The 24,276-nt window shown below is 39.0% G+C and overlaps 2 protein-coding genes across 3 annotated transcripts in view; both read right to left on the bottom strand.

The window, feature by feature from the left end:
• LOC144659543 (uncharacterized) overlaps positions 1-9,381 on the bottom strand; it is a 43,168-nt gene extending 33,787 nt beyond the window's left edge. The window contains exon 1 of one of the 2 annotated variants that reach the window (XM_078520006.1): positions 9,325-9,381. The gene's annotated coding sequence lies outside the window, so the exon portion shown is untranslated. Of the gene's footprint in view, positions 1-726; positions 851-9,324 lie in introns of those variants that run through there. The other variant, XM_078520007.1, reaches the window with a different exon arrangement.
• A 1,535-nt stretch (positions 9,382-10,916) lies between these two features.
• Positions 10,917-14,004, bottom strand: LOC144660125 (uncharacterized). Its single transcript, XM_078520684.1, has 2 exons — positions 13,861-14,004; positions 10,917-12,080 (listed from the first exon to the last, which is right to left on the bottom strand). Exons 1-2 carry the CDS (start codon positions 13,910-13,912, stop codon positions 11,719-11,721), a joined length of 414 nt encoding a protein of 137 aa, XP_078376810.1. The 5' UTR covers positions 13,913-14,004; the 3' UTR covers positions 10,917-11,718.
• Positions 14,005-24,276: the final 10,272 nt, after the last annotated feature.

Genomic DNA, 24,276 nt, shown 5'->3' with positions numbered 1-24,276 from the left:
TGGCAGGCCAATTGCAATTTTAGGTTAATTGCAGTTGTTATTAAGAGTTTTGAAGTTGAGTTGGCCCCTTTTTAGTATCTTTCTGCCGACGTTGAATTCCTTTTGAGTTTTGCCGTCAAAATGGGCATCAAAATGCAGCCATCACCTTTCCAAAGCACAAGTAAAGAGTGAACAGCCGGCCACCCGTGCAGGTGAAAGCGACATGCACAGTTTTGACAGAAAAACGTGATGAGAAAAGCGATATCGCACGAATCGCAAATGGCGATTTCTGCAATATCGTTTTTTTCGCGTGAAATTTAACATGAGATTCTCTCCTCAGACAATTAATTTCCCTTTAATGACCAAGGACGCATTTAAGTGCATATTATAACGCCAAAAGGCTCTAAACGTTATGTTGTTGTCTCACCAGTCTCTTATTAATTGTTCAGTGATTGAAGAAGAATCTGATTGAATATTGAAGAATGATCACGAAAGAAAACGCAATAAGAAACTGAATATTTCATTCATACTAATCTAGAAAAATATAAATACTGTATGGTCACAGAAAAATGAATAATGAATAGTTATTGGAGAGATTGACAACTCGTGGATAATCGCCATGGACAATGAACTGTATGTCATGCCTGATAAAGAGCTTTGCTATATATCGAGGGATTAAATCCCTCGATAATTGTCCCCAGATTAATTTCAAATCACTGTACAATCATCATCAAAATCTCAACTTACTTTTCAATGGATTTCTTCTCTTGCAGAGGTTTCCTTTCACTTGTTTTGAAGATAACTTGAATAGTTCGATTCTGAATCACTTACAATCGCTGAAAATCGCCGAACGCGGAATACTGGCGACCGATGCACACACGAAATGAACTGACTCCGCATGAACGGAAGTGCGAGTCACTCTGTCGAAGAAAAATTCATTTCAGTTTTTTAAACTGAAATTGTCCCCGTCAGTGTTTCGTGCGAGTAGTGGTCTTTGTTTATTCAGACAAAGGAAGCGCTGACATTTCCGTCAAATGAAACAAACATTTTATTTTCCTTTTAAAGTGCCAGACTTGACATGATTGCTCTGAATGGTATTTAATTAATGTTTAGACTAGCAAAGTAGAAATATCGTTTTAATGGAGAGTGCTTACTTTACGTATGACTTCGGCGCACTTTTATAAGTAATTCATCAACAATGATTCTCTACTCTCACGGAGAGAACATTTAATTGTTGCAGTTGCTGTAAGTTCCCCTTAAAGGCCATGCTTCAATTTCCTGTTGTTATGGCGTCTGTACATGTTGTGGTTCAATGTTATCCTTTACCTTTATATTATACTCATTACAATATATTACAGTGTACCATTCACAAGAACGAAGGAAAACACCAAATTGTCGACCAAAGTTAAAGTTGAAACATAACATATATTTTAGATCATTTTATTGTGTGTTTCAAAGCAGTTGTGTACCGAGTTCCTGTTGTTTAAATTAAAGTCGAAACCAGAGTTCCTGTTGTCCCGGTAGTTCTTGCAATTCCCGTAGCACCACGTAATTCCTCTTGTCAATTTTTTTAATCAAATTTTCGAGCTGACCCAATGTTCTCATTTTCATGATTTGAGCCTGAAACGGTTCTAAACATGTTCGTATTTAGTTATACAAACTTTTAAGTTGTTTTCAGAATGTTTTTAACAAATAATGTGTATTTACAAATAGAAATTGAAGTTAGTTACATTTTGTTTCATTTCATGTTTTTAGAAACGAGTAGCGGGATCTACGCCACGGACAACGCATCTTCTTGAAAAAACTGGCATGTTTTTTTCAAGTTTGCCGGTCGTAATCCGTCTTAATCTTCGTCAGTTGAAACCATCCTTGTTTGTTTTCGGATTGTTATTGCTTCTTTGTTGTTTTTCTATGTTACAAAACTATTATTTTGAGGTTTCCTTCAATTTGAAAGTAATCAGAAAAATGACTTAAAATATCGTGACATAGCTCCTATGTATGAGTGGAGAAATGAAACAGAAATTTACAGCATAGGTATTTTCTTAGCATGTTCTCAATTCTTATGTTCTTATAAAAATTAAACGCTGTCGTGAGAAAAACTTCCTTACTTATCAGTTTTTAGTTACCGGAGCGACTGCTGCATGTACGCAACTACCGGTGAACTACACATAGACAGACTTCATCAACCTTATATAGTGTCATGGTGAGGGAGAGGTCCTTAGCTTTGTCCACAAGTACAATATCATTTATCATAGATTCGTTATCTACTAGTTTGTTGTCGTCATGCCGTGAGGTTATAAACATCATCAAGTGCTGATGATATCAAATTGAGACAGTTCACTTATTACTTTTAAATTTGCGTTTACTTTCATTCAACATTATGAAGAGTCAAAGTTAATGATAACGCTCCGAGAGTACTTTGCTATTCGGCCTTGTTCAAACGGACAAAATGAAAAAGATGTGACAAGATAGAGCAGCTATTTTTTAATTTAAATTTTAATTTACGGAGAGAATTTAAATTATGAAGGCAGGAAGTCCTGCTGATACTTGGAGTGAACTGAAGATTTATTTGTGTCGGTTTCACGACTGACGTAAATCCAAACACAGGCCAATTCACTATAAACTTGCATCAAAAGAGGAAAGAGTCCCTAATTGTCTCAATACTTCTAATCGGATTTCACACTCCCAATATAAGTGACGAACTGCACATGAAATTGACGTATTTCCGCTGTGGTCATAACTCAGTTTAGCCTTCGTTGAATCTAAACTTATCGCCAATAAAGCTTATTTGTGAGCCAGCGCTAAAATTCCACCATACTCAAATCCATTCGTGTTTTGGCGCTTTGCGCGGTTCTTCATTGATCGACTGTGACAGCAGAGCATAGACCATAGCCCGATTATTAATTGTTTGAACATTCCTCCAGCGCAAAGACTGTTCACAGTCCCCAATTTTTCCGTGAAGTCGTAGAGACGGTAGAGATTGATCGTTGAGCACCTCGCATCCGTACCCACGGGGTTTTTACACTCTATCCAGTTTTCGCCCGAGTTCAGCAACCAAGATGGCGGCCCGTTTGATCTCTACGACTCACGGAAAAATAGGGGACTGTGAACAATCATCCTGCGCACAAAATTTATAAAAATTTTGGTGTGCGACCTTTGTACGGTATACAAATAATGACATGACCGCGTAGCACTCGCGGAAAACGTGTTCGGAATAATGTGTTTTGACCGCTGTGGTCCAATTTTGATTTTCTTGGGGAGATATTAGGTTTCACCAGAAGTACATAATCTCTTTAAAGACTTCTGGTTTTACTGTCGATATTAAGTCTATATTTCAGTTGCGATTAGGCTTTCTGTGCCGGTGGGTTTCAGAAAGGAAGTATTCGCTTCCGCTTGTTTGGCACTGACTGGTCTACAAATTTGATGGACGGAAAACTGTATAAGAACTCAGCTGTTAGTGTTAGTGCATTACTTACTGCAGAGGTTTGCTTTAAATCTTCACTGAAGTTTCGAAAAGTTAACCTTTCGTTACAAGTTGGGTTCATGTACAGAACTGATCGCTGATCCTTGCTTCTGTAGTAACGTCGACAGATGCTGTGCTGACAGCAGCAAAAGTGACGTTAAAATGTGAGTCACCTGAGGACAAGGAGCTGTTCCACAGAGCTGTTCTTCATGCACTTCCCAGCTGGCCGAGAACGCACGTCTAACGAACCAGTCATTGATTTTATGAAAATACATGGTTATACTTTAGAAAGCAAGAAAACTACTGATTACAAAAAAACACGCGGTACGGCCAGCCAGATGGGTTGAATTTTTTTCTCAGCCAGCTGGAAAGTGCATGAAGAACAGCTTTTCTGTGGAACAGCTTCGTTTTGTCTTCCTACAGTCCATACCTAGGTGCATTATTTAGTTAAACCACAAGTGATCGACTATATTTTTTTCCCTTCAGGTTAGGAGGCGTAATTAGCGAGTACTAAATTTAGCGATTTTTGCCCAACTCGCTAATAAAATCGCTAAAATTAGTGGCCGCTAACAATAGTAAACTTGAGGTGATAGAAAGGCTTTTCATACATTGTCGAGCCGTTTTCCAAGTTTCACCTAAGGCTTCGTGGCCTTGGAAATTCATATGAAGCTTCGTGTAGGCCTTTCTCGATTATGCTAGTAAAACTGGCATTTAATGCTACTAGAAATTCTCGCATAAAGCCAAAAAAATGCTTAAAATAATGCCTGATTTCTTTCTCAATTATAAAATGCCACTTGAATTCCAAAGAATGCTTTGTTTTATTTCAAACAAAACGTACAAACTCTTACATTATATGCTCAGTATCAGCTTCAACAACAGGTGATACTTAATACATTGTTTGTTTATAAAAAAAATTAAAAAAATTAAAAAAAAATTTAAAAAAAATATTTTTTATACCAAAATTAAAAAAACACACACAAGTAACACAACAGAAGTAAACAAGTAACACAACGCACAAACAGTCGAAACAGAGAGAAAATCTATCAAGTTAAGTAATCAAAATTGTGAAACTTTAGGATTAGTTATCCTTCTGAGTTCTGAAATCTGGATCACAGTCATGAAAAAAGACAGAAAATGCTAGCAATTCTTTTTCAAGAAAAAACGAAAAAAAATGCTCGTTTTCCCAAAAAATGCCGAAAAAAATGCTAGCATAATCGAGAAAGGCCTAGCTTCGTGAGCATACGTGATGCCTAAAGGAGTGTAATAATACAGGGGTAATAATAAAACTCTACTTGACTTTGTCTAGGGGTTTCTTGTCTCCATTTTGAGCTGATCCATTGCTAAAAGCCCAGTAAAAAAGTTTCAGCAACGTCCACGTCTTAATAACTTACTTGCAAGCGCCAGTAGAGCTTTCAAACAGCTCACGCCTTTAAGAGCGACCCTTTTTCGTGACCGAAGTGAGAGGTGACACATGATGAGAAAAACACAATTCATATACATGAGGGTCTCAATGGGGTGGTGGCTTTTACGGTTAACGGTTCAAATTTTCCATTTTTTACGCCTAACGGCTAAATTTTTGCCGTTTTACGGCTAACGGTTAACCCCATGAAACCCTCATACATGTATTTCGTCCAAAGATTCTTTATAGTAAGTAAATAAACGTGGTGATTTTCTTGTTGAAATCTGTTTTATTTTCGAGAAAATACTCAAAAACTTTAACGAGCGCCTACCGCCATTCTCAATTGATTTCCCGAAATGAGGGCGGTGAGTATAACCACAAGTTAAACTTTGCTCCTCAAAACGTTAACGGAAAAGGACAGGAAGGAAGCAGGCCTTTATCAAATTTATATATTTGTAAAGGAGGCATTGAAAGATGATTTGAGTCTCAAAATTACTTGAGATTGAGGATTTGATAAGTAGAAACGACGAACTTTTCAAGGATATAAAAATTGGCTTTAGGCTCTCAATTTCTACCAAGAAATAACCCATTCTATTTCGAGGAAATCGCGACACTAACTAATGTCAACAACAGCAAAAAATCGAATTACCCGGGACCAATTTTTTTTATCATCAAAGCCAAAATTCGAGAGAAATATTATCTTGCCATCAAATAATCAATATATAAAGCTTACCTTGCGAAACCAATAGTTGAGGATTATTTTTATGCCTACTTTCCGCGGCGTAGAAAAAAAAAAGCTCTCACGCACCTTGGACCTTGCACGTTGCACCTTTGACGTTGTTTACTAATTCATCAGTATTCACTGAAGACTCTTTCAGGAAACATCGCATTTCTTGACAGTTTTAGCCATATTTCACCCTAGAGCAGCTATTTATACAAGATTTTTGTCTTCACGGTGAAAACATTACACGTTTCAATCGTTGTAGCTGAAGGTGATCAAAGCTTTTGCAGCGAAAATGGCATTTTGATTCCTAATTCATTTCCCTTTGAGGACATGTGAAGGTGGACGTTAGTCATCCAATACGCAGACAAGGGAAAACTGATTTTACTTCTTTAGCTTACTTTCTAACGATACAGACGGCTAAACATTGCAAGTTTTAACTTTGTTTTGTTTGTTTTTTGCTTGCTTGTTTGTTTGTTGTTGATTTTTGCCAACAAAACTGAACCAGCTAAGCTTTTGATTTTGATGGTAGCAAGCATAAAGACTGATTTATTGTAGTAAAACAAATTTTCTCCCTCTTTATTATAGAAAAAAGATTTAAAAAAAAAAAAAAAAAAAAAAAAAAAAAAAAAAAAAAAAAAAATAAAAAAAAAAAAAAAAAAAAAAAAAAAAAAAGAATTTTTAAAATTGCGTTAAAAAAATTTATTGTTAATTTCCTATAAAAAGGTACTTCCCACCAGCTCGTTTTGTGCTGGAACACGACATGTAAAAGAATAGCTCTGTACAACTACAGCTTAAACTGCATAAGCATTGACTAAAATCCCTGCCAAGGTCGGTAGGAGGGTGAATTCTGTTTGGGTTCACAAATAAAAACGTTGGACGTCATAACTGGTTGCTGCGTAACAATTATACGAAATCATCAGTTGTAAATGTTGATCTGTTATATTTACCTAAACTCGATTGTAAGTTTACAGGAAAATTAATCAATTTTTGCCAACCAATTAATTCTAGTCCAGTTTGCTCTTGCTATTTGTACTACTCCAAAATAACAGTAACACGAAATCAACAGTTAAAAATGTTGATCTGTTATTTACCAAACTCGATTGTAACAGTTTCAGGAAAATTAATCAATTTTTGCCAACCTAATTAATTATAGTTCAGTTTGCTCTTGATATTTGTACTACGTCAAAATGACAAGTAACCAGTTAAAGTTGATTCAAAATGTGCTCTCCGCTTTTTGTTTATTCCCTTCAGCTAGACCGAATACTCGTTTGGTTTCATTCGTTAATATGTATTCATTAAACCTTTCAATTGAAAACATTTTTTGCCTTTATGTAAAAAGTCGTCAACCCTGGGTTATCTGCGCAAAGGTTTCGCGTTTAAAACCAACGCATAATTTTAAAAAATTCGAGAATTTACTTCTTGCCTCGTTTCCATAGAGCTATAGAGCACCTGTGAAAATTAGGACTCATGAAACAGCTGGGAATACACTTGCCTTAGGCAAGTCTTTCCAGTTTTCGCTCGTGTTAATTCTAGCTTGTTCTGTAACTAACTTTTTTTTTCAGAATTTTTAAAATGTAATTTCTCTGATTGCTTGGCAAATATTATAACTTGGCTGTCACTTTCAGTATGGAGCTAACTTTACAAATACAATTGATTTAGCTCATTATCTTAGTTGTCGCACGAATCTCTAGGTCTGACGTGCGTTCTTTACAGCAACCTGCCCATGTTTGTATGAATTTATTTTTAATTGCTAAACGATTTGCGTAACAAATCCTACGTTCTGTATAGATTATGCCATGTCAAGGCCTTTACCAAACAAACTATGAAAAATAAACATGTACAGTATTAACCAGCTTGGTCGGTCGTACATGTAGGGAAAAAACTATTCAGAGAAAGAACAAATTACAGGGAACGACTCCCAAAAATAGACTGAAAAATACTATTTAGATAGCAAAAATCTCAAGATTTTTCCATATTATTGAAGGTTTTGAATATATTTTCTGTGCACCGTTACACGCGACTTTCTTGCTGCGACAAGCTCGAGGGACCATTACACGCGCGCGCGCGTCTGTCGTAAGGTGTGGTAGGAGTTTGTTTAACACGACGCGATTCGTGTTTTGTAGCTCCTGGCGTAGCGTGTTGCATGCGATAATCGTAGGCAAAATTATACCACCTAATTCGCGCCTTTAAGAGATTGAATTCTTAGCAGCAACAGGACATTTGTATTAATCTCATCAAATTATTTTATTTTTTCTTCTAGTATGCCTTTTGCCTCTGTAGCAGTTCTTGATTATCAGACCAGCTCAGCTTGCAGATTAATAAGTAGATAACTCTTTCTTACGTTTCGCCTCAACCATAGTACAAACATATGATGTATATCAGCAAGGATCTATTCCGGCCCACAAGGAAGTACAAATTCCGTTCTTTAGTTGCGCAAGATATCCTTTATTCGTTAGGTTTTTCTAATTAAATTGTAATTGAAGAACTTTTCTAAAGCATTATGTCAAGTCTAAGAAGACAGATAATTTTGAGGAAAGCAAACAGGAAAGAATTTTTAACTGAATAAATTTTATTTATTAAATTCGTCAATTAAAACTGGCAGCCGGAACATGTTTGCGTCTTGGAGGTGTTGGGAACTTCACTCAAATTACACTCTCTTTGAACGATAGAATTTCCCTTCCGGGTGCAATTTCCGAGCTAGTGCAATTTGTAAACTGCTTTTTTTCCTTGAAAGTCAAGTAAACTGAATTACTTTTTATAAGACTAAATTACTGTATACTGGGCATTAAAAAGAACTTTATAAATTTACACTGTTGCTTAAGTAAATAAAATGTTGCATTTTTCTTCCGTCGTGAAGTTATTATTTAAAGCCGGAATTTTTTAGACTTTTTACAAACAGTGTTACCAAGGATGCAGCCCGAATGAATGAATTACACGGGAATTTGAGCATTCAAGCTTCTGCGCGAAAATGTAACCAGCTTACGCTAAAGTCGTCAAATAAATGTTTTGTTGTTGTTTTTCTGCGACTAACGTATAGCTTAGCATTAAATATTATGAAAAAAGAATTGCGTTGTGACAGATTGTATGCTAACTTCCCGCATGAAATCGATTGGCAATGAAATCGCACGTTAAACAGGGATTTTGAGATTTTTGTGGCATTAATCCGTAGGTTGGCTGTTTTATATTTGAAATTTATGCCTCCTTAATTTAATTTGTTGTTTTGTCATGCTTATAGCAAAACATATTATGGTTGAAAACCATTGAGCGCGCGATGTTTTTAGTTTTTGCAGCATCACGAACATTTATTTTCGTTGATCAGAAAAATAAAAGCGAAAAACAAATACCGATGGCTTTTTGAGTTTTTATTATCAATTAGAGCTGAACAGTGAAAATAAAAACAATTCATCACGTTAAATTACTGAACAGTATTAGAAGTGAATTGAGCAAACTAAGAAACTGAAAACGCCATTTCGCCATGCTGGCACATTCAAGATACATTTAACGTTAACGTCGCTGAAAATTGTATTTATAAAACAAAAAGTTAAGGGGCAGAAAGTTAACTCTAAGGATAAAATAATTTCGATGGAGAAAATCTCAATTAAATGGAGATTCAATTGGCTTTCTATCGCCGCTATTTTTTTGCATAAAGAAATTCGCTTTGGTATCCTCCATATCAAAACTATTTTTATTTTCAATGTTATCGATTGAATCCCATCGTTATCTTTATCTAATGTTTAGAAAAAGTCAAAACTTCCTTACCTCAACTCTGAACAGTGAAATTCCTTCCTTGAACGATGAAACTCATTAGGCGGTAGGATCACTAAATAGCTCTTTGAATAAATTAAAAGCTATTAAAGTTTCTATTCTTTTGTGATCTGGAGCATGTTCCGGACCTGCATAATTATAATAGAGCCCCACGGCAAGTCCATTTAATTTCACTTTACTGAAAAATGTATTTCCACTTATGCAGCGAATTTGCACAATTTCGACACTATTTTCTGTTAACTCAGCGAAATCCTGGCTCTGTTATCTGTTGAATGGAAATTATTGATGTGAAATTGATAAACACTGAATCGAAATACATGTTTATGTGTTGACGACCGGACCGACGAAAAACAGAAACCCCAATATACTTGATGAATGTTTGTCAAATTCGCCCCCTAATTTTTTGTTCAACGAATTAACCATTAATAAGTCAATTTTATATTCATAAGCTGTCGGAGAGTAGATGTGAATTGTAATCACGAAATGAAAAGATTAGTTTTGGAAAGACCGTTGAAATGTTTTGAAACGAAAAGCGATTTATTTTCTCAAATGATGTCATTTTCTCTTGCATTTGCCTTCGCGATTCATTCCTAAATCCTCTTCGGGATTATATCAAGTAAAAGTTTTGTTAAGCAATGTTATGAGCTTTTCGCCGAAAGGAACTCTAAATCAATAATTAATATCAAGATACTAACTAGCCTGCTGCAGTTTTGTGCATTTTGGAGAAAACGCGAAAACCGTGCGAGCGAGCGACGAAAAAAAAAAAACACGAGGGCGGAATGGTTTTTCTTCCCCAAGCCCGTCCCCTTTTTTCCTTCGCTCGCTCCTATTTTTGCGTTTTCTTCCTAATCCGAGGGCCTCGGGAAAGAGGCTCGATATCAAGGAAAGCATTTAAGAACATACAAGACAGCGTGATGAATTTATCATCGCACCTCATAACATAAATGCCTTATTAGATTGCGTGAGAATTATTTCAGCCCGTTACTGTTTACACTCTAGATAGAAACAGCCACAATGCCTGTGTTGACAGTTGTTTCGATAAATATTGTGTAGGAGTATAATTTTCGGTAATCACGCTGTTGCCTACGTAATAACACAAAATATTCAAATCGTTGTCCTTTTTCCTTTTTCGTTTTAATGAAAACAATTCGACAATTATTCCCGCAGAGTATTAATGTTTATACATGAAAGCCTCGTAAACTTTAAAAGTGAACATCAATATAGATTGCTTTTTATGGTGGACAATTAAAAACGAGTGCTTCTTAATTGTGAATGTTGTTTACCTTTTTTAAAAAGCGTTTCTTCAAAATATCAATAGGTCGATTCGCTTCCAACAATTCAACATAAACGTTTCTTACGCGGGTGGTACCAGAGATCTTATTAATCTGCCGTTATATACGCGATCCGGATTAAAAAGCTTGCGTGGATCTGAGAAGAACTCATCGTCAGGGCAATCAATCATATTTATAACCAAAGATTGATAGTTTTAAATTTTAAACCAAAGATAAATTTAAACCACAACATATATGCAAAACTAACAGAAGGTTTATATATCGTGATTAAAAATATAACACAAACAGCGGTGATAAACATTATGAAAAATCGCATTTTTATAAACTTGACGTTTCGTATGCTAAGCTACATACATTTTCAAAAGTATGACCGTTAAAATTTTGGCAACTATTTATATATTGTTATGAAAGGGGTCTGGAACCGAGACTGAGACAATTGATCTACAGCAGTAACTTAATATTTACATTAGGTTAATAAAGTAACAACCTCTCACTGCCGACATTGGCATTTAAAGAAGGTTGTAGTTCATGAATGTATAAGGTCTCTTTAATCTTGCAGTGGAGGTCAGTTTTGCCTGACGCAAGGATTTCAAATTGATCCCATTTGATGTTATGGCCTGTGGTTTTTATGTGATCAGCCGATAGCTGATGGATGGTCGCATTTAGTGAGGGCCTTAAAGTGTTCAGTTTTTCTGTCATGCAATCGTCGTTTTGTTTTCCCAATGACGATGTTTACATTGGGATAACAAAACGACGCCTCCCGTATGTCATGTATACCCAGACGAAACAACCAGGTAGTAACAACAGTATGTTTTAATTGACATCACTGTAAACAAGAAAAAGCGATTTAATAAAAGAAAAAACTCAAAGAAAGATCTACAGTTCTTAGATTTTTAAGCACATTGTAGATATATAGTTGACTTCTAGTGTTATTTAAATTTTAATTTAAGTTGCTATTAAAAATAAATTAAAGGCAATTATTCGTGTCTTGATAACTGTTCAAAAGTGATTTAATTATAACACTACAGGGCTTATCATGTGTTTGCCTTTGCAGCAACAAGTAAAAATGAAAGCTGTGAAGGCAATCTGGGCGTGTTTAGAACAGCTTCAAACTGCACAGGACAGCAAACATGATCATCATCATGTTAACGGAGACGGTGAAGCCGCTGTTACAGGGTGTGTCGCCATCACTCACGCAGCAAGCTGCCTCGCATTCTTTTAGTCCCATCCCCTTCTTTTGCGCGGCGGTCCCATCTTTACAAATGGTCTTCCAATTCTCACATTCTTGTTTTAGCATGCATCCTCTCGCTTCTTTTTCCTTGTCAGCTGTTGTGGTGCCGTGCATCTTGAAGCAGGTACTGCTGGCTGGGCAATCGATCTTGGTCTGGCTTTTTTCACATTGCTCCTTGGTGTACTCATCGCCTGAGCCTTCACATTTGTAGCACTTGAAGGAATAGGCTGTAAAATAAAACATGTTTTTAATGATAATTATTCAATCAGGCAAATGAAAAGGTTGCAAATAAAATTCCCGGGGGGTTGGTACTCCCGTATAAAAAGGACTGGGGTGTTCGTCAAAAAATTAAAAAAAAAAACTCTTAGAGGAACCAGTTTTAAAATAACAAAGACGACTCTTTCCAACACCTTTTTCTCTTAAAGAGTTTTTGATTAATTGAGAAATAAAAATAAAAGTTATTTGCTAGCAAAAACGGTTACGGTTCCTGTCATTTTTCAGATCGATAACCTTTAGGCTCTTAAAAGATGTCGTAACAACTCCAGCGGCGGCCATTTTAGGTTTTAGCACCCTAAGCGGTACCATACCACAAATTTTACCCCGAGATCCTCCGTCATTTTTATAGGGGAGTATCCTCGGGATTTTTTCACCTATCCATCGGGTAAATCTCTACCCAGTGGATAGCGTAGTATGTTTTTTCAGCACTTATCTACTGGATAGCGATTTATCCGGTGGATAGCGTTATCCACTCTTTGTACAACCGGGGCCTGTATAATATAAATTTGATAACGTTGCTACATCACTCTTGTGTGGTTTCTGGCCTAGGAGCTAAGTTTCTTTTTCTCTGTATCCATTTTTCTCCGTTTTTTTTTTCTTAATATATTGACCAATTTTCGCTTCAAATTGTAAGGTCAGCCACTCACTGCTAAAATAGTTTCTTTAGTTATTCTGGGTAGGATTTTACCACCTACGGTCTTGCCATTCCTGTATTAAAATATTTATTTTTTGTAAACTGAAGGAAAATAAACGCATTCAGTTTGTGATGTTTTTGTTAACACCTGCATGTAGCCTTTGGAGTGAAGAAAGCTCCTTGCCTTATAAACTGTAGATAAAACTAGATAAAACTAGAGACAATTCCTTAAATACGGTATGGTAAATACCCCAGACACGTTTAATAAAGGTTTTTGATGTTGTTGTTGTTGTACCTAACATTAAGGCCACACATGATATATACCATTAGGCTTTCGTCACGAACCAATTGACCTAAGCTTGGTCGTATTTACATAAAATTTATTTCCAATCAGTACCACAAGGAAGGGGACCACTTCAGCAAATTAAAGTAAGCCATTAACAAAACAGTTTTGAGCCAAAATTGCGTGCTCTCTGACATGTTCTTAACACTGATCCAAAACATGACAAAAAGTATGGGTGCAAAGTATCACTACACCAAACATTATCAATGTTTATGCCTTGCGTTTAAGGGGTGGTGAAAAGAAAGCGAACAAATCTTTTTATTAGAACTGTAGCGAGCTCCGTGTGTAAAGGCGCGCGCACAATATTTTTGGGCGCTGTTTGTAATTTGAAAGTTTGAATGGACTTTTCGATAGTGTGTAAATTCTTATTTTATCCTTATATTGTCGGGTTTTGGCGAAAGTAACTTTCGCGGTGTTGTTAACTTTTCCAGCACTGTTTCAATGATAGCTAGTTTTGTGAAGGAAAGATATAAGACTGCCAACCGAACTGTTTTTAATAAACCGAACCAACGCCTTGTTTCATGGCAATGTAACGGCTGAGCATTTTCACATTTTGTGTTCTCGCAATAAGATACTTTTCCGACAGCTAGCTATAGACTCAAAATATAACCACACACAAAGGAATCCAATATAAAGCTAACCTTTGTATGTTTCACGCTATCGTGCTGCAGCGTGCGTAAAATATTCTGTTGCATCGTCGCGAAAGTAGCTTGAAATGTCAATAGAAGTCTAGAGACTAAAAATTGGAACTTACCAGCACAGATGAAGGTGCAAAACACCAGAATAGCAATGGAAAGATTCTTCATGGTTAGAAATCACTCAAACTTTGACAACACCAACTTGGTTCAACGACGGCGAACGAAGCTTCAACTGAATGGGTGTAATTCACATGTGGCAGTACGTTTATGACACCACCTAGAGTCACGCTACTCCCAAATTAGCCAATCCGTAACCAGAAAAAGCCGTCAATCATGTTCTTATCGTTCAGTGTGGTTTTGGGTTGTTCTTCAGGCGGCTTCAAACAAAATGATAGCTATAGGTTTAGCAACCAAATGAGGTGCTGCTGCTAAGAGCCAAGAAACGCAAACTCGCCTTAATCGCTTCAAAACAGGCTGAGAAAAATGTAAATGTAATTTGTTTACCCACGTAACACAGAAGAGCTCAGTCTCAGCTGCTCGTTAGGACGTGCGCGTGCATCGAAGATCAAATTGTAATTTTTTTCAGCACTTATCCACTGGATAGCGATTTATCCGGTGGATAGCGTTATCCACTCTTTGAACAACCGAGGCCTGTATAATATAAATTTGATAACGTTGCTACATCACTCTTGTGTGGTTTCTGGCCTAGGAGCTAAGTTTCTTTTTCTCTGTATCCATTTTTCTCCGTTTTTTTTTCTTAATATATTGACCAATTCGCTTCAAATTGTAAGGTCAGCCACTCAGCTAAAATAGTTTCTTTAATTATTCTGGGCAGAATTTTACCAGCTACGGTCTTGCCATTCCTGTATTAAAATATTTATTATTTGTAAACTGAAGGAAAATAAACGCATTCAGTTTGTGATGTTTTTGTTAACACCTGCATGTAACCTTTGGAATGAAGAAAGCTCCTTGCCTTATTACAACTTTCAACTAAAATTTACGTATCACCTTAAAACTAGAAATAATTCCTTAGGCTATCATTAAGACCACAAATGATATATACCATTGGGCTTTCGTCACGAACCAATTGACCTAAACTTGGTTATATTTAGGTTTGTGTTTAGATAAAATTTATTTCCAATCGGCCATTTGCTGAAATTTTCCAAATCTATTTTAAGGCAAGCTGGTATTGGGCTCATGATGCTATCAGGCGTATCTACAAAGATGAGTATCTTCTGCGTACATTCCAGGCTAAGGTTTAGGTAAGCATTTTGGAACACACGACCGAATATTGCTCTCTGGGGAGTACCACACGGAAGGGGACCACTTCAGCAAATTAAAGTAAGCCATTAACAAAACAGTTTTGAGCCAAAATTGCGTGCTCTCTGACATGTTCTTAACACTGATCCAAAACATGACAAAAAGTATGGGTGCAAAGTATCACTACACCAAACATTATCAATGTTTATGCCTTGCGTTTAAGGGGTGGTGAAAAGAAAGCGAACAAATCTTTTTATTATCGGGGGTGGAAGCGGAATCATTGGACTTTGGATATTCATGATTCCTGTCTTGTTTTACCTCAATGATTCATGATTCATGTATACGTTTTATTCGAAATTTATGATTCATTTTTCATTCTTTTCATCCAGTTTTCAAAATAACGTGTTACCAGTTTCTGTTGTTGTGCACTTACATGCTGGTTGCACATCACGGTTCCCTGCTAACAGAGTCTCCTTTTACAAGTGGAGACTCTTCTTGCACAGAATTATGCCAGAAGCCGATGTAAAATATTTTCAGTCGTCATATTATTTCTAAATATTAACTGTGTGTAACATACTTGATCACTGTAAAGTACCGGTAAGGGATGAAGATGTGAAGCGAAGGGTGCATTCGTGTTTCTATTGCTTTCCTATAGGGGGGTCTGGGGGCATGCTCCCCCAGGAAATTTTGAAAAATTAGATGCTCAGAAATGCGATTTCAGGCCATTTCTGGAATATATTTGTTAAGAAGTTAGTAAAATGACCCATCAGTTTAATTTTTGTTACATTCTATATTCACAAGCATTCAATATCGATGGAAGCATTCATTTGTTATTCATGATTCTTTTAGCCATCTCCGTTATTCATGATTCCCAAGTTTTAAACACAAAGATTCATATATATGATAAATGCAAATGCGGCCTTACACTACTGAAGACCTGAAAAAATTTTTCAGGCTCTGAGCGGGAGTCGAACCCACGACCTTTGCGTTGCCAGTGCAATGCTCTACCACTGAGCTATCAAAGCCACATGAGAGCGGTCGTATATGGGTAATCCCTTTATGGTGGACATGATACTCGGCCCAAGTATATGTGAAATAAATGAATGTGTGTCCAGCAGTAGCAGTGAAATATATATATGATAAATGCAAATGCGGCCTTACACTACTGAAGACCTGAAAAAATTTTTCAGGCTCTGAGCGGGAGTCGAACCCACGACCTTTGCGTTGCCAGTGCAATGCTCTACCACTGAGCTATCAAAGCCACATGAGAGCGGTCGTATATGGGTAATCCCTTTATGGTGGACATGATACTCGGCCCAAGTATATGTGAAATAAATGAATGTGTGTCCAGCAGTAGCAGTGAAATATATATATGATAAATGCAAATGCGGCCTTACACTACTGAAGACCTGAAAAAATTTTTCAGGCTCTGAGCGGGAGTCGAACCCACGACCTTTGCGTTGCCAGTGCAATGCTCTACCACTGAGCTATCAAAGCCACATGAGAGCGGTCGTATATGGGTAATCCCTTTATGGTGGACATGATACTCGGCCCAAGTATATGTGAAATAAATGAATGTGTGTCCAGCAGTAGCAGTGAAATATATATATGATAAATGCAAATGCGGCCTTACACTACTGAAGACCTGAAAAAATTTTTCAGGCTCTGAGCGGGAGTCGAACCCACGACCTTTGCGTTGCCAGTGCAATGCTCTACCACTGAGCTATCAAAGCCACATGAGAGCGGTCGTATATGGGTAATCCCTTTATGGTGGACATGATACTCGGCCCAAGTATATGTGAAATAAATGAATGTGTGTCCAGCAGTAGCAGTGAAATATATATATGATAAATGCAAATGCGGCCTTACACTACTGAAGACCTGAAAAAATTTTTCAGGCTCTGAGCGGGAGTCGAACCCACGACCTTTGCGTTGCCAGTGCAATGCTCTACCACTGAGCTATCAAAGCCACATGAGAGCGGTCGTATATGGGTAATCCCTTTATGGTGGACATGATACTCGGCCCAAGTATATGTGAAATAAATGAATGTGTGTCCAGCAGTAGCAGTGAAATATATATATGATAAATGCAAATGCGGCCTTACACTACTGAAGACCTGAAAAAATTTTTCAGGCTCTGAGCGGGAGTCGAACCCACGACCTTTGCGTTGCCAGTGCAATGCTCTACCACTGAGCTATCAAAGCCACATGAGAGCGGTCGTATATGGGTAATCCCTTTATGGTGGACATGATACTCGGCCCAAGTATATGTGAAATAAATGAATGTGTGTCCAGCAGTAGCAGTGAAATATATATATGATAAATGCAAATGCGGCCTTACACTACTGAAGACCTGAAAAAATTTTTCAGGCTCTGAGCGGGAGTCGAACCCACGACCTTTGCGTTGCCAGTGCAATGCTCTACCACTGAGCTATCAAAGCCACATGAGAGCGGTCGTATATGGGTAATCCCTTTATGGTGGACATGATACTCGGCCCAAGTATATGTGAAATAAATGAATGTGTGTCCAGCAGTAGCAGTGAAATATATATATGATAAATGCAAATGCGGCCTTACACTACTGAAGACCTGAAAAAATTTTTCAGGCTCTGAGCGGGAGTCGAACCCACGACCTTTGCGTTGCCAGTGCAATGCTCTACCACTGAGCTATCAAAGCCACATGAGAGCGGTCGTATATGGGTAATCCCTTTATGGTGGACATGATACTCGGCCCAAGTATATGTGAAATAAATGAATGTGTGTCCAGCAGTAGCAGTGAAATATATATATGATAAATGCAAATGCGGCCTTACACTACTGAAGACCTGAAAAAATTTTTCAGGCTCTGAGCGGGAGTCGAACCCACGACCTTTGCGTTGCCAGTGCAATGCTCTACCACTGAGCTATCAAAGCCACATGAGAGCGGTCGTATATGGGTAATCCCTTTATGGTGGACATGATACTCGGCCCAAGTATATGTGAAATAAATGAATGTGTGTCCAGCAGTAGCAGTGAAATATATATATGATAAATGCAAATGCGGCCTTACACTACTGAAGACCTGAAAAAATTTTTCAGGCTCTGAGCGGGAGTCGAACCCACGACCTTTGCGTTGCCAGTGCAATGCTCTACCACTGAGCTATCAAAGCCACATGAGAGCGGTCGTATATGGGTAATCCCTTTATGGTGGACATGATACTCGGCCCAAGTATATGTGAAATAAATGAATGTGTGTCCAGCAGTAGCAGTGAAATATATATATGATAAATGCAAATGCGGCCTTACACTACTGAAGACCTGAAAAAATTTTTCAGGCTCTGAGCGGGAGTCGAACCCACGACCTTTGCGTTGCCAGTGCAATGCTCTACCACTGAGCTATCAAAGCCACATGAGAGCGGTCGTATATGGGTAATCCCTTTATGGTGGACATGATACTCGGCCCAAGTATATGTGAAATAAATGAATGTGTGTCCAGCAGTAGCAGTGAAATATATATATGATAAATGCAAATGCGGCCTTACACTACTGAAGACCTGAAAAAATTTTTCAGGCTCTGAGCGGGAGTCGAACCCACGACCTTTGCGTTGCCAGTGCAATGCTCTACCACTGAGCTATCAAAGCCACATGAGAGCGGTCGTATATGGGTAATCCCTTTATGGTGGACATGATACTCGGCCCAAGTATATGTGAAATAAATGAATGTGTGTCCAGCAGTAGCAGTGAAATATATATATGATAAATGCAAATGCGGCCTTACACTACTGAAGACCTGAAAAAATTTTTTTCAGGCTCTGAGCGGGAGTCGAACCCACGACCTTTGCGTTGCCAGTGCAATGCTCTACCACTGAGCTATCAAAGCCACATGAGAGCGGTCGTATATGGGTAATCCCTTTATGGTGGACATGATACTCGGCCCAAGTATATGTGAAATAAATGAATGTGTGTCCAGCAGTAGCAGTGAAATATATATATGATAAATGCAAATGCGGCCTTACACTACTGAAGACCTGAAAAAATTTTTCAGGCTCTGAGCGGGAGTCGAACCCACGACCTTTGCGTTGCCAGTGCAATGCTCTACCACTGAGCTATCAAAGCCACATGAGAGCGGTCGTATATGGGTAATCCCTTTATGGTGGACATGATACTCGGCCCAAGTATATGTGAAATAAATGAATGTGTGTCCAGCAGTAGCAGTGAAATATATATATGATAAATGCAAATGCGGCCTTACACTACTGAAGACCTGAAAAAATTTTTCAGGCTCTGAGCGGGAGTCGAACCCACGACCTTTGCGTTGCCAGTGCAATGCTCTACCACTGAGCTATCAAAGCCACATGAGAGCGGTCGTATATGGGTAATCCCCTTTATGGTGGACATGATACTCGGCCCAAGTATATGTGAAATAAATGAATGTGTGTCCAGCAGTAGCAGTGAAATATATATATGATAAATGCAAATGCGGCCTTACACTACTGAAGACCTGAAAAAATTTTTCAGGCTCTGAGCGGGAGTCGAACCCACGACCTTTGCGTTGCCAGTGCAATGCTCTACCACTGAGCTATCAAAGCCACATGAGAGCGGTCGTATATGGGTAATCCCTTTATGGTGGACATGATACTCGGCCCAAGTATATGTGAAATAAATGAATGTGTGTCCAGCAGTAGCAGTGAAATATATATATGATAAATGCAAATGCGGCCTTACACTACTGAAGACCTGAAAAAATTTTTCAGGCTCTGAGCGGGAGTCGAACCCACGACCTTTGCGTTGCCAGTGCAATGCTCTACCACTGAGCTATCAAAGCCACATGAGAGCGGTCGTATATGGGTAATCCCTTTATGGTGGACATGATACTCGGCCCAAGTATATGTGAAATAAATGAATGTGTGTCCAGCAGTAGCAGTGAAATATATATATGATAAATGCAAATGCGGCCTTACACTACTGAAGACCTGAAAAAATTTTTCAGGCTCTGAGCGGGAGTCGAACCCACGACCTTTGCGTTGCCAGTGCAATGCTCTACCATTGAGCTATCAAAGCCACATGAGAGCGGTCGTATATGGGTAATCCCTTTATGGTGGACATGATACTCGGCCCAAGTATATGTGAAATAAATGAATGTGTGTCCAGCAGTAGCAGTGAAATATATATATGATAAATGCAAATGCGGCCTTACACTACTGAAGACCTGAAAAAATTTTTCAGGCTCTGAGCGGGAGTCGAACCCACGACCTTTGCGTTGCCAGTGCAATGCTCTACCACTGAGCTATCAAAGCCACATGAGAGCGGTCGTATATGGGTAATCCCTTTATGGTGGACATGATACTCGGCCCAAGTATATGTGAAATAAATGAATGTGTGTCCAGCAGTAGCAGTGAAATATATATATGATAAATGCAAATGCGGCCTTACACTACTGAAGACCTGAAAAAATTTTTCAGGCTCTGAGCGGGAGTCGAACCCACGACCTTTGCGTTGCCAGTGCAATGCTCTACCACTGAGCTATCAAAGCCACATGAGAGCGGTCGTATATGGGTAATCCCTTTATGGTGGACATGATACTCGGCCCAAGTATATGTGAAATAAATGAATGTGTGTCCAGCAGTAGCAGTGAAATATATATATGATAAATGCAAATGCGGCCTTACACTACTGAAGACCTGAAAAAATTTTTCAGGCTCTGAGCGGGAGTCGAACCCACGACCTTTGCGTTGCCAGTGCAATGCTCTACCACTGAGCTATCAAAGCCACATGAGAGCGGTCGTATATGGGTAATCCCTTTATGGTGGACATGATACTCGGCCCAAGTATATGTGAAATAAATGAATGTGTGTCCAGCAGTAGCAGTGAAATATATATATGATAAATGCAAATGCGGCCTTACACTACTGAAGACCTGAAAAAATTTTTCAGGCTCTGAGCGGGAGTCGAACCCACGACCTTTGCGTTGCCAGTGCAATGCTCTACCACTGAGCTATCAAAGCCACATGAGAGCGGTCGTATATGGGTAATCCCTTTATGGTGGACATGATACTCGGCCCAAGTATATGTGAAATAAATGAATGTGTGTCCAGCAGTAGCAGTGAAATATATATATGATAAATGCAAATGCGGCCTTACACTACTGAAGACCTGAAAAAATTTTTCAGGCTCTGAGCGGGAGTCGAACCCACGACCTTTGCGTTGCCAGTGCAATGCTCTACCACTGAGCTATCAAAGCCACATGAGAGCGGTCGTATATGGGTAATCCCTTTATGGTGGACATGATACTCGGCCCAAGTATATGTGAAATAAATGAATGTGTGTCCAGCAGTAGCAGTGAAATATATATATGATAAATGCAAATGCGGCCTTACACTACTGAAGACCTGAAAAAATTTTTCAGGCTCTGAGCGGGAGTCGAACCCACGACCTTTGCGTTGCCAGTGCAATGCTCTACCACTGAGCTATCAAAGCCACATGAGAGCGGTCGTATATGGGTAATCCCTTTATGGTGGACATGATACTCGGCCCAAGTATATGTGAAATAAATGAATGTGTGTCCAGCAGTAGCAGTGAAATATATATATGATAAATGCAAATGCGGCCTTACACTACTGAAGACCTGAAAAAATTTTTCAGGCTCTGAGCGGGAGTCGAACCCACGACCTTTGCGTTGCCAGTGCAATGCTCTACCACTGAGCTATCAAAGCCACATGAGAGCGGTCGTATATGGGTAATCCCTTTATGGTGGACATGATACTCGGCCCAAGTATATGTGAAATAAATGAATGTGTGTCCAGCAGTAGCAGTGAAATATATATATGATAAATGCAAATGCGGCCTTACACTACTGAAGACCTGAAAAAATTTTTCAGGCTCTGAGCGGGAGTCGAACCCACGACCTTTGCGTTGCCAGTGCAATGCTCTACCACTGAGCTATCAAAGCCACATGAGAGCGGTCGTATATGGGTAATCCCTTTATGGTGGACATGATACTCGGCCCAAGTATATGTGAAATAAATGAATGTGTGTCCAGCAGTAGCAGTGAAATATATATATGATAAATGCAAATGCGGCCTTACACTACTGAAGACCTGAAAAAATTTTTCAGGCTCTGAGCGGGAGTCGAACCCACGACCTTTGCGTTGCCAGTGCAATGCTCTACCACTGAGCTATCAAAGCCACATGAGAGCGGTCGTATATGGGTAATCCCTTTATGGTGGACATGATACTCGGCCCAAGTATATGTGAAATAAATGAATGTGTGTCCAGCAGTAGCAGTGAAATATATATATGATAAATGCAAATGCGGCCTTACACTACTGAAGACCTGAAAAAATTTTCAGGCTCTGAGCGGGAGTCGAACCCACGACCTTTGCGTTGCCAGTGCAATGCTCTACCACTGAGCTATCAAAGCCACATGAGAGCGGTCGTATATGGGTAATCCCTTTATGGTGGGATTTTTCAGGTCTTCAGTAGTGTAAGGCCGCATTTGCATTTATCATATATATATTTCACTGCTACTGCTGGACACACATTCATTTATTTCACATATACTTGGGCCGAGTATCATGTCCACCATAAAGGGATTACCCATATACGACCGCTCTCATGTGGCTTTGATAGCTCAGTGGTAGAGCATTGCACTGGCAACGCAAAGGTCGTGGGTTCGACTCCCGCTCAGAGCCTGAAAAATTTTTTCAGGTCTTCAGTAGTGTAAGGCCGCATTTGCATTTATCATATATATATTTCACTGCTACTGCTGGACACACATTCATTTATTTCACATATACTTGGGCCGAGTATCATGTCCACCATAAAGGGATTACCCATATACGACCGCTCTCATGTGGCTTTGATAGCTCAGTGGTAGAGCATTGCACTGGCAACGCAAAGGTCGTGGGTTCGACTCCCGCTCAGAGCCTGAAAAATTTTTTCAGGTCTTCAGTAGTGTAAGGCCGCATTTGCATTTATCATATATATATTTCACTGCTACTGCTGGACACACATTCATTTATTTCACATATACTTGGGCCGAGTATCATGTCCACCATAAAGGGATTACCCATATACGACCGCTCTCATGTGGCTTTGATAGCTCAGTGGTAGAGCATTGCACTGGCAACGCAAAGGTCGTGGGTTCGACTCCCGCTCAGAGCCTGAAAAATTTTTTCAGGTCTTCAGTAGTGTAAGGCCGCATTTGCATTTATCATATATATATTTCACTGCTACTGCTGGACACACATTCATTTATTTCACATATACTTGGGCCGAGTATCATGTCCACCATAAAGGGATTACCCATATACGCCCGCTCTCATGTGGCTTTGATAGCTCAGTGGTAGAGCATTGCACTGGCAACGCAAAGGTCGTGGGTTCGACTCCCGCTCAGAGCCTGAAAAATTTTTTCAGGTCTTCAGTAGCGTAAGGCCGCATTTGCATTTATCATATATATATTTCACTGCTACTGCTGGACACACATTCATTTATTTCACATATACTTGGGCCGAGTATCATGTCCACCATAAAGGGATTACCCATATACGACCGCTCTCATGTGGCTTTGATAGCTCAGTGGTAGAGCATTGCACTGGCAACGCAAAGGTCGTGGGTTCGACTCCCGCTCAGAGCCTGAAAAATTTTTTCAGGTCTTCAGTAGTGTAAGGCCGCATTTGCATTTATCATATATATATTTCACTGCTACTGCTGGACACACATTCATTTATTTCACATATACTTGGGCCGAGTATCATGTCCACCATAAAGGGATTACCCATATACGACCGCTCTCATGTGGCTTTGATAGCTCAGTGGTAGAGCATTGCACTGGCAACGCAAAGGTCGTGGGTTCGACTCCCGCTCAGAGCCTGAAAAATTTTTTCAGGTCTTCAGTAGTGTAAGGCCGCATTTGCATTTATCATATATATATTTCACTGCTACTGCTGGACACACATTCATTTATTTCACATATACTTGGGCCGAGTATCATGTCCACCATAAAGGGATTACCCATATACGACCGCTCTCATGTGGCTTTGATAGCTCAGTGGTAGAGCATTGCACTGGCAACGCAAAGGTCGTGGGTTCGACTCCCGCTCAGAGCCTGAAAAAAAAAAAAAAATTTTTTCAGGTCTTCAGTAGTGTAAGGCCGCATTTGCATTTATCATATATATATTTCACTGCTACTGCTGGACACACATTCATTTATTTCACATATACTTGGGCCGAGTATCATGTCCACCATAAAGGGATTACCCATATACGACCGCTCTCATGTGGCTTTGATAGCT

The sequence above is a fragment of the Oculina patagonica genome, chromosome 7, assembly GCF_052425735.1.
Source record: "Oculina patagonica isolate OP01 chromosome 7, crgOcupat, whole genome shotgun sequence".
NCBI lineage: Eukaryota > Metazoa > Cnidaria > Anthozoa > Scleractinia > Oculinidae > Oculina > Oculina patagonica.
Note: the sequence above shows the minus strand (reverse complement) of the source record. Positions and strands in the feature narration are given on the sequence as shown.